This window comes from Pogoniulus pusillus, chromosome 29 (assembly GCF_015220805.1).
Source record: "Pogoniulus pusillus isolate bPogPus1 chromosome 29, bPogPus1.pri, whole genome shotgun sequence".
NCBI lineage: Eukaryota > Metazoa > Chordata > Aves > Piciformes > Lybiidae > Pogoniulus > Pogoniulus pusillus.
In genome coordinates, this window is record NC_087292.1 from 572,977 (window position 1) to 584,074 (window position 11,098).

The 11,098-nt window shown below is 51.4% G+C and overlaps 1 protein-coding gene across 5 annotated transcripts in view; it reads left to right on the top strand.

The window, feature by feature from the left end:
• Positions 1–11,098, top strand: part of RALGAPB (Ral GTPase activating protein non-catalytic subunit beta) — an 81,262-nt gene that overhangs the window by 45,226 nt on the left and 24,938 nt on the right. For all 5 annotated transcript variants that reach the window (XM_064168035.1, XM_064168036.1, XM_064168037.1 and 2 more), the window contains 6 exons: positions 118–269; positions 2,399–2,586; positions 5,032–5,138; positions 6,630–6,782; positions 7,821–8,030; positions 8,909–9,067. In XM_064168035.1, coding sequence (XP_064024105.1) covers positions 118–269; positions 2,399–2,586; positions 5,032–5,138; positions 6,630–6,782; positions 7,821–8,030; positions 8,909–9,067 — 969 coding nt within the window. The remainder of the gene's footprint in view (positions 1–117; positions 270–2,398; positions 2,587–5,031; positions 5,139–6,629; positions 6,783–7,820; positions 8,031–8,908; positions 9,068–11,098) is intronic.

An 11,098-nucleotide genomic window follows, 5' to 3' on the forward strand; every position in this document is an offset into this window, starting at 1 on the left:
TCATCTGTGAGCTCACCTTGCCAGCAGTGCTGTGTTTTCATCTGTGGTATATCACTGCTTCACTGAGCTCTGGAAGACATTGGTCAGGGTTCTCCGCTGCTTCCTCTTTTGTTTTAGGACTGTTTAAAAGAGGTGCTGGAGATTGTGGAGCTGGGCATTTCGGGAAGTAAATCCAAAAACAGTGAGCAAGAGGTCAAGTACAAAGGAGATAAAGAGCCAAACCCTGCATCCATGAGAGTGAAGGATGCTGCTGAAGCTACACTAACATGGTAAGTGCTTTGTCAGAGAGGCACTTGAAAAGCCATGCAGAAGCTCCCTCCTGTGCCATGCCTTAGCTGTCTTCACCCTCCCAGCACAGGTGTTCCACAGAGAACTGTGGAACACTGCTGTCTTCCCCTCCTGCCTCTCATCTCCCTTGGCCCCAGCCCTCTGCAGACAGCCAGTGATCCTCCTGTCTTTCCACTCCCCCTTCTCCCAGCCTGACAAGACATGCCACTGACTGGGAAGCTGGTAGAGACTGTCCAGTGTGTAACACAGCAGGGCACTGCCCGTGCAGGAGCTGTGAGCTGGTGCAGGATGGAGCGTCCTGCCCACAGCGTTGGCCTTGGCTCGGGAGGTTCTGCTGGAAATGCAGCAACAAATAATGTGAGGGCTGGGGAGGGGAAGCATGGAGGGGAAAGCTGAGATGTGCTCCAGGGTAGGGCCTTTGTTCCAGGATGAGTGGTGTGGCAAGTGAGGATGGGTGGGTGTGATGGTTTGGGGGTTACCCCGCCCCCCCACACTTTTGAATTTGCCCCAGCTAACTCAGACGGACCCTGGGAATATAGATGAAGCAATTTATTTACAGCTAGCAGAATTTACAAGCAGCTATTTACACTATATACAGTTATATACAATTATATACAGAAATATACAAAGGATAAACAATACAAAAGCACAACTCCCCTCCCAGAAACCTAAGTCCCCAGGAGGGGCTTTTAAACCACCCCAACACCTCCCCCCGGCCCTCTTAACCTTACCCCAGTTCTCAGGAAGAAGAGAGGTGCAGCCAAGAGGTTAGGGAGCAAGGTTAGTAGGAGCAGGGTTAATGAGATGTGACCAGGTCTAAGGCAAAAGCAAGAGTGAGAGACAAAATGGAGAAAAAAGTCTTTCTTCTTCCCAGAGCTCTCAGCGAGACTGTGAGAGAAGTTGACATCAATTGTTTTCACTTCACTGCCCGTTATCTAGTTCTTTTACCAAAACATTCTAGCTTGCTTCAAACTAGCACAGTGGGATAAGTATTTTGCAGCAGGCAATAGCTGCATGCTGTTGTGCTCTGCTTTGCAATCTGTGTTAGTAAAAACAAGGGAAACCAACTGCCCATTAGAGCTTGTAGACAAACCTTGATTGTTGCCCAAGAGTTCCTGTCCCTACTTAGAGAGATGAAGCCACCTGTTCTGAGAAGGAAGTGGAAGAGTGTGTGGGGAGGTCAAGTGGCATTAAGAGTAAAGTCCTGAGCTTGACCATACAATCTTCAGTCTGACACTGGGTGGCTCATTGCTGGCTTCTGCCACAGCAGATTTTCATTTCTGGTAGTGTTGGGTAGATCTTGCACAATTTCTGATTATTTGGATCAGTATTTTCAGGGGCCTCTCAAAGAAGTAGGTAGTGTTGGACTATACCTGCAGGCTTTCACCCAGGGAAAGTTCATCTGTGGTAATTCTGCTTATGTGATCCTGAGTCTTTATTAGAGGGTTTTCAGTTAGCGCCATCTGTACTTGAAGGCAAAGTACCCAAAAGGGTGCTACAGGGAAGCCAGGAAGGGACTTTTGACAAGGGCTTGTACTTGTAGGACAAGAGGGAATGGAGTGAAGCTTGAGGCAGATTTAGACTGGATATGAGGGAGGAAGTCTCTGCAGTGAGGGTGGGAAGGCAGTGGCACAGGTTGCCCAGGGAGGTTGTGAATGTCCCCTGCCTGGAGGTGTTGAAGGCTGAGTTGGATGAGGCCTTGAGCACCTGCCTGTGGTGGGCGTTGGAACTGGCTGATCTTCCAGGTCCCTTCCAACCCAGCCCTTTCCACGAGCTATAACTGGTACATCTGCCATGGCTGCCCTGCTTGGTGCTGTGAGAGTGGCTTAGGATAGATGACTGTCACCAGGCTTCCATAAAGATGGCCATAAGCTATGGAAGGAGCAGATTTTCACCTCTCATATGAAGAAGCTCATTCTGTGGGCAGAATCCCATGTTCATAGTTGTCCTGTGGGTGGTTCTGCAGTCCTCAGTTCTCTTTGAAAAGGAGCTGATGGGAGGGGGCAGGAATGGTGATGTCAAGGTGCAAATGGAGAGCGTGGGCAGGGGTCTGTGTTCGGGTGAAACAGTTCATTGCCTTCTGACCTCTGTCCTGTCTCCTCACATGCAGCATTATGCAGTTGCTCGGAGCATTCCCTTCTCCCAGTGGCCCTGCCTCCCCCTGCAGCCTGGTGAACGAGGCCACGCTGATCAGGTACTCGCGGCTGCCCACCATCAACAGGCACAGCTTCCGCTACTTCGTCCTGGACAACAGTGTCATCCTGGCTATGCTGGAGCAGCCCCTGGGCAACGAGCAGAGTGAGTGCAGCCTTCCCCCTTCATCTGCTCACAGCTCTGCCTGGAGCTGCAGAGCAAAGCGTCTGCATTGTGGTTCAGGGCCCTGCCCTGAATCTGTGGCTGTGCAGTGGAGCAGTGCTCTGGGCTAAAGTGCTGGCAGTGGCTGTCATGCTGCTGATAGTCAGACATGTGTCAGCTTGTCCAAATGCTTCAGGAGCTCACAGAATCAGAGAATTCACTGGGTTGGAAGGGACCTCTAGAGGTCATCTGCTCCAGTCCCCGTGCAATGAGCAGGGACATCTGCAGCTGGGATTGCTCAGAGCCTCATCAAGCCTGATCTTGGATGTCTGCAGGGATGGGGCTTCCACTACCTCCTTGGACAACTGTGGGAATGCAGAATGCAGAAGTGTTACGGGGTGCAGGAGAGCTGTGGGAATGAAGAGAAGTGACAACAGGCAGATCCTTGTAATAACAGACCTTGGGTCTCGTGTGCAGCTGGCCACCTTATCTCAGCAGGGGTAGATGATGGACCTTTGCTAACGAGAACAACAAGGCGTGTGTGTGTGCAGGTGTGGTGAGTCGTCCCTGACTCATTATGCTAATGTGTAGGCCTGTGCTCTGCTGGCTGAGTGTATGTATCTGAGCTGTTACAGCAATAAAAATGGGCTTCTGCACAGTTCACATTGAATCGTCTGGAGCCCCTTGCGGCTGGCCCGCACCATGCTGCTCTGTGGGCTTGTTCACCAGGGCCCGCAGCAAGCAGAGATAGCAGCAGCGCGGCCCGCGGCAGACAGCCTGTTCCACCACCCTCACAGCAAGGAACTTTTTCCTAATATCCACAGAACTCACTGCTTCCTAACGTGCAGTGTCTTCCCCCCAAGCAGATGAGATTCTTGCAGCTGACTGGCAAGGATGTTCTTGCTGCTGAAGTGCTCACGTTCCCTTTCAGCATGAAAGGATGAAAATACAAGTATAGTAGGCTTGGCAGGATGAGTGCTCAGCAGAGGCTTGATGTATGTAACACCTGTGTGCTTGCACAGTTCACAGAATCATGGAATGGTCTGGGTTGGAAGGGACCTCTGAAGGTCATCTAGTCCAACCTCCTCTGCAGTCAGCAAGGGCCTCTTGAACTAGATCAGGTTGCCCACAGCAGCTTTGCTTTTATTTCCTCCAGGTCTCTTGTTAGTAAATGTTTCTGTGGATGCTCTCAGACCAAAGGGAATTAGTTGCTCAGGAGCTGTTACAACTTACCCATGTACCGTCAGTGGCACCCAATGTGAGGGAGGTCACAGGCTCACAGGATGTCAGGGATTGGAAGGGACTCAAAGAGATCATAGAGTCCAACTCCCCTGCTAGGTCACAGAGGAACACATCCAGACAGGCCTTGAAAGTCTCCAGAGAAGGAGGCTTCACAACCTCTCTGGGGAGCCTGTTCCAGTGCTCTGTCATTGGCTTTCATAGCTGAATCTGGCCTGATTCAGCCTCGTGCTTCGGCCAGGAGGAATTTATATTTTAAAAGCTTTTATCAAATGCTGCAGGATGCCTCAAAGTGAGTAACTGATAGCCCTGTAGGTCTTTGTGTGTCACAGCACTGCCTAACAGAACAGATGAAAACTCTCTCCCATGCTGCCTGAGTTTCAGGCAGAGATCTGCTGCTCTGCCACAGGTAGGTCTGCTTCATCTGTCAGCAAGATGCTAGACTTGAAAACAGAGGTCGTGCAGAACTTCATGAACAGGCTCAGAGAAGTTGTGGTTTCCGGTTGTAATCCAGAGCATGCTGCCCTCCCTGAGAGTCACTGATTATATCCTTCAGCCGGTGCTGGTGCTGGGAGACATTGCTGCAGCCCATCCACAGCCAGTGCCTGAGCAAGTGTGCTCCTGGCTGGGGCTAGAGCATGCCAGGATACCTGAGCTGTCCCCATCTTCTGCTGAACGCATTGCTTAACAGTGTACACAGCATTTAGAGTCTCAGATTATCTTCTGCTGCACATACTTGCCTACAGATCCCCTTAGAGCCACAGCGGTCATTGCAGCAATGCAGATGTCAGTCAGATCACTCTGGAGGCAAGCCACTGAAGTGGATGATCGTGGGCATCTGGCAGGATTTGTCTGTCTGTGTGCTCAGGTCTTGAAAACCTGTGCTGCTATTTGTGTGGGACTTGTGCAGGAGGTCATGGGAGCCCCATGGGAGCTGTGTCTCCATATGGTCATTGGTCTGCCTAAACAAGCAGGGCCCAAGAGAGCCTTTCTTCATTTCCTGGGGGTAATGTGGAGAGAGATCTGCATGAAGCTGGGTGAAAGTGACATAAGGTAAGAGTGAGCTAGTAGCTACTGAACAGACCACAAAGTAGAGGAGAGGATTGCTTGCTCCTTGCCGTGCCGTGGTGCCTGTGTTTCAGTGCAGTGGTTGCAGTGACCTGCTGGCAGCTCCTGATGATGTCTTCTCTCAACCTGTGTGCTTTGCAGATGACTCTTTCCCCTCTGTCACGGTTTTGATCCGTGGGACGTCTGGAAGACTTGCATGGGCCCAGCAACTCTGTCTTTTACCAAGAGGAGCCAAAGCAAATCAAAAGGTCTCTGTCAAAGCCCATAAAGAAACCTTTAACTTAGAGATGTTCAGCAGAAATTCCGCTAAAGTGAGCCAGCCCCAGAGCTGCTGATTAGCCACCAGTGCTGAGCCACAGGGTCTGTAGCTGTGGGTGATGTGACACACTCCTGTTGACTCTATATGGCTTGGGACTAACATTAAATACAGGCTGTGAAAGTGCTTTTGCCTTCTAGACCTGTTGAAGGGGATGGGGCATTCTCCTTCTGTTCCTGAAGGCACCTTTTGAGGCACTGGAGCCACGGACAGTGCATTTACTGTGCTGGTTTTAGGATGTCAGACAAAGCCCTTGCATTGGAGGGAGCAGGATCTGGAGGTGCAACGTGAGGTGCTGCAGAGAACAGCAATTCAGACTGCACAGGCCTGTGTTTCAAAGGTGGCTGTAAACTTGCTGTGAAAAAAAATCCATCTAGATGAAGTCTGAAATGGAGCTGGAGAGGAGCAGTGGAGCAAACACCCTGAGCTCATTGTAGAGGAAAATCTCTTCCTGCGGTTGTGCAGTGGAGTGTGGCCGCCTGCTGCCACATCCTCTGTCTGTGAGCTTCTCCAAACCTTCCAACTCTTACTGTACCCTCCCGTGAAATGAAGGCAGTGCTGATGTCACTGGGGGAGGGCCTGTCAGGGTCCCAAGTAGCTGAAGCTTGTCCTTGCAGAGCAGCCTTTGCTTGGGCACTGACACGCTTGGAGCCAAGGGATGCCAGCCCGGGCGTGCTGCCTCCCACACCAAAGGAGAGTCGTGGCCTGGCTGCTGACCTTCCCTGCTTTGAGGGAGCTCTTTCGATTTGGAAGCATTCTGTAACTCGAACATTTTGGCCTTGTGATGTGCAACTGGTAGGAGATCAGCTGAAGGAGCAGCACTTGAGGTGTAATTCAGGGTCTTGCTTGCCTGGACCTTCTGCTTCTGCAGACCTGTGCCTAGATCTTTGGTTGCTTTCGCTGGTAACTTTGTGTGTTGAATTGCACGCAGGCAGCTCAGAACACGGTGGCAGTAACTTGCCAAAGCAGTGCTGGCCTGCATTTTGCAGACAGTGTCTCTCATTCCTGCTGCTTTTCTCTTCAGACCTCACTCTGATGAGTGATCATCACAGCCAGCAGGGTTGGAATGGAGCTTCGCAAGCAGTTGTTGGCTTTTAGTCAGCACAGTTAGAAGGAGCTGAAGTTGCTCCTTGCCATTTGTACTGGGATGTGCAGCTGCTTAGAAGTTAGGTGGTGAGCAGGATTCCTGGGTTGCAGGAGTGCAGCTACCATTAAGGGCAGAACTCTTTGACAATGAGAGCACCAGTTTGGGTCCAGGTCTGTTGGTTTGAAGCACTTGGTGAGTCTTCTTCAGTCACACTCCTTCTGGTGGGTTGGTGTCATGGTGGTGGTGTGGGGGAAGAAAAGGTTTCCCAGCTGGTGTAGCAAAGCACTGCCTGCTGCTACGATGACTTGAGTGTAACAGCTGCTCCCTTCTCTCCAGACTTTTGTCCCAGAGCCTCGTCCAGCTCCTAAGAACGACGTGGGGCTGAGGTACAGTGTGAAGCACCGCCCCTTCCCTGAGGAGGTGGACAAGATCCCCTTTGTGAAAGCTGACCTCAGCATTCCCGATTTGCATGAAATTGTCAATGAGGAGGTGAGCAGCTCTTGGGCTCTGACTTCTTCTGTCCTTGTTTTCCCCCTGTTCAGGACGCACACTGAGGCTGTACAGTAAATAGTCAAATGTCTATTGTCTATTAGTGGGACCATTGCAGACCTGCAGGGAGGGGGCAGTGCCTCGGGAGTGTTTTGGGAGGCACTGCTCAACACATTTTCTTACAGGTCCTAATGTTGCAGTGTTGCTAGAAAGCTGCCTCTTGCTGCTGCCTGTGGAACAGGGGGAGGGCCTTTTCCAGCACTGCTGCAGGAGGAGGGAGGTTGTGTGTCAAATATTTCAAATTTTCACAGTGCCAAACATGTTTCAGTTTCTGTTCACTTGGAAGGGAGAACCTGTAGCCAATACTGGATACTTGAATTTGCAACAGCTCTCCCATGCAAACAGGGTGTTTAGCCTTGCACTTAGTGACCTTGCAAGGTGTTGGAACCATGGAACTGCGGAGGTTGGAAGAGACCTCGGAGATCAAGTCCAGCCACTCCCCCAGAGCTCACAGACCCACCACTGCTTCTAAGCCCCTGCCACTGAACCGTATCCCTTAGCACCACATCCAGGCAGCTTTGAAACCTCTCCAGAGATGGAGTCTCTACCATCTCTCTGGGCAGCCTGTTCCAATGCCTGAGAACCCTTGCTATGAGGAAATTTTTCCTTAGACGCAACCTGAACGTCCCCTGGCACAACTTGAGGCCATTTCCTCTTGTCCTGTTGTGAGATGAGAGCGATGCCTACCGGGCCCCAACCTCCTCTGAGGGAGTTGTAGAGGATGAGATCTTCCCTCCTCTTCTGAGGATTAAACAACCCCAGTTCCCTTGGCTGTTCCTCGCCAGACCTATGTTCAAGGCCCTTCAGCAGTTTGATTTCTCTTCTTTGGCATGCTCTTGTGTGTAGTGCTTCAGTAGAGGTCCTGGCAGTGGCATTGCTGCTGCACCTGTGACCTACAACTTCCCTGAGCGGTGGAGGCGTTCCCTTGGTGGCGTCTGTGGTGTTGGTGCAGCTGGCAGCTCATGCCCTGTTTTCCAGCTGGAAGAGCGACACGAGAAGCTGAGGAATGGCATGGCCCAGCAGATTGTTTTTGAGACTTCCATCGACCAGAAGAGCGAAGAGGAGTGGCGGAAGAAGAGCTTCCCTGACCCCGTCACGGAGTGCAGGCCCCCGCCGCCGGCACAGGAGTTCCAGACAGCTCGCCTCTTCCTCTCCCACTTCGGCTTCCTCTCCCTGGAGGCACTGAAGGTGACCTCTTACTGCTTAGTGTTGTGCACATGTCCCCAGTACCTGCGTGGCCTGGCTCAGCAGAAGAAGCCTGAGCTGTGTTAGTGGAAGGTCTCCTGCAAGCTGCGATTGAACCCAAGCAATGGGTTCCAGCCTTGTGGGCTTGAGAGCTTGGTTGTGAGCAGCCATGTCTGCAGATGGGTGTGCTCTCAGTAGGTGGCTGTGGCTGCAGTTTTGAAGTGGGTACAGCAGCTTTCCTGTGCACGCCTGAGATCATTCCCTCAGCTTGAATTAGGCTCTGGGGTGGGAATTCAGGAGCTACTCAACAATGGCTGCCTTAGAAGTTCTGTTCCACAGATGATTGTGCTGCAGTGCTTCAGCCATGCATAAACACTTGAGGTCCCTATAGGTTGCAGAGCTTTACTCTTAAAGTTTATAGAGATCATCCATAGTCCTGGTTTGAAATTCTTCCTCTTCCTCATGGATTCTTCCTTTGTTGCATCTCCTTGCAGAAAACTGTCAGCAGAAGTGGCGGAGTTTTTGCAAAGATGATGTCTAGAAGTGCTCAGTGGTTTAGGTGTAATTGGTGTATGGATTGATAGGAAGCTGCACTTGTGCCTGTGCATAGCTGGGGCATTTGGGCAGTGCCTGCTGCTTTTGCTGTGGCACCGAGCTCTGCGTGGAAGCCAAAGGGGAGGTCTGTGTCAGTGGCAAAGTGGTCCCTGTGCTCAGTGAGAGCAGGCTGCAGCAGAGCAGGGTGCTGCTCATGTTGGAGCTGAGGGGCTTGCTCTTAGAGCAGGGGAATTGCCTTTTTGTTTTAAGGGATTATTACTGAAGCCATAAAGGGTTTTTGGCTTGGGAGAGATGTGCTAATGAAGCTGTTGGACTCTGTTGGATAGGAACCTGCTAACAGTCGTCTACCTCCTCACCTGATTGCACTTGACTCTGCCCTTCCTGGGTTTTTTGATGACCTTGGCTACTTGGATTTACTTCCGTGTCGTCCTTTTGATACTGTTTTCATTTTCTACATGAAGGCAGGCCAGAAGACAAGCCAGGAGGTAAGTGAAAGTGTGGAGTTCCAGATAGGCTGTATTGTTTGTGGTGGTACTCAAGTGAAGAACATCACTGCTGCTGACTGGAGTGGAGCACCAGAAGTGGGCTTCAGTTGCTTAGTGAGCCACAGAAAGTCACTGCCTGCTCTTTTAATCTGCAGACTGGAGAATGTGACCCACCTTGGGGATTGTAACATCTTTCTGGTGCATCTATAGAAAGCTCACCATGAGCCAGCAGTGGTCACTGGCAGCTCAGAAGGCATCTGTGTGCTGCGCTACATCAACAGAAGTGTGACCTGCAGGGCAGGGAGAGGATTCTGCCACTGCTGTGCTCTGCTGAGACTCCACCTGCAGCACTGCCTCCGGTTCTGGTGCTCCCAGCACAAGAAGGGCATAATGCTGCTGGAGAGGGCCCAGAGGAGGCCATGAAGATACTCCGAGGGCTGGAGAACCTCCCCTGTGGGAACAGGCTGGGGGAGTTGGGGCTTCTGAGCCTGAAACAGAGAAGGCTTCAGGGAGAACTTAGAGCATCCTTCCAGTACCTGAAGGGGCTCCAGGAGAGCTGGGGAGGGACTTTGCACAAGGGCTGGCAGTGCCAGGATGAGGGACAATGGCTTTGATCTGGGAGAGGGGAGATTGAGAGTGGAAATGAGGAAGAAATTCTCAAGAGTGAGGGTGGGGAGATGCTGGCACAGGTTGCCCAGGGAGGCTGTGGCTGCCCTTTCCCTGGAGGTGTTCAAGGCCAGACTGGATGAGATCTTGAGCAAGCTGCACTGATGGGAGATGTCCCTGCCCATGGCAGGGAGTTGGAACTGGGTGATCTTTAAGGTCCCTTCCAACCCATCCCACAAATCCACACATGTATCACATGAAGGTTGTTGGTGTTATCTGTTCTGTCCTTGTCCCTCTTTGTAGAGCTCAGAGGTTCATACCTGACATGTGCAGTTGGCTGACTCAGCTTGCAGGGAGGGCTGCAGCTTGCCCAGCAGTGTGCAGTGCCAGATTGTTTTGGTTCTTAAAGACCTGCAGAATTGTCTTCATTCTCTTAGCAGGTCAGCAGGTCCCAGTGCTGGGTGACTGTTGGGGCTGTGCTATTTACATTGCAATGTGTCTGTGTTAATCAGGTCAATTTGTGTAAATCTGAATTGTGACTTCTTTAGACACGGACCTAGAAATTCACCAAGACAGCCCCTGGGTTCATTGGGAAAGGTCATTTCTGCAGCACCTTCTCCTCACTCTGTTCATAAACCTCGTAGTGAAGAGCAGAAGCATAGCTTCCTGCCCTCTCCTGTCCCTGTGAGTGTACAGCTGGCAGCACCCCAGAGCCCCTTCTTCTGCAGTGGAGTACCCTGGATCTCAAAGCCAGGATGGTGCTGTTGAAGTTCAGAGTAGCCAGTACAGAGGCTTCCCATCTCCAAAGTCAGCTGCAAAAGATGACAGGCAAGGTTTGCCTTGCAACTGAAATGCTCTTGAGCTGGCAGAATGCCTTTGCCCCCATCTGATGGTGTCGTGGTTTGAGGACACAGGCAACCCAGGACTGGACAACATAGGTGACTCCTGCTCCTGTTTGAGAGTAAGAATGAAAGTACTGCACACTGAGTGGAAGTTCAAAGAGATTCTATTTGCTAGTGCTTATTTACAAAAGGCAATCAGGTAAAATCAACACTTCCACAGAACTAAGCCAAATCTAGCAGACTAAAACCATTTAGAGTCCTCCACCCGTTCCACCCTCAGCAGGCTGAGAGCAGGCCAGAACTGCTCTCCCCTCATATCTTAGACCTACAAGGCCTCAGCAGGTCACATGATGCAGCTCAAAATTCCCTGACAGCTAGGAGCCATCTCCCACACACACCATGAGAGATGGAGGGAGGTGCTCTGCCCTGAGAGAGTTGTGGAGAGCAGGCAGGAAGGAGAGCAATATTGGCCTGGCAGTGGCTTTGGAGCTGTGACACCAGAAACCAGAATGGAATAACAACATCACTACATCCTGGGATGCCCAGATCCATCTGCTGGGATGGGTCCTGTAGTTTTCTTAGG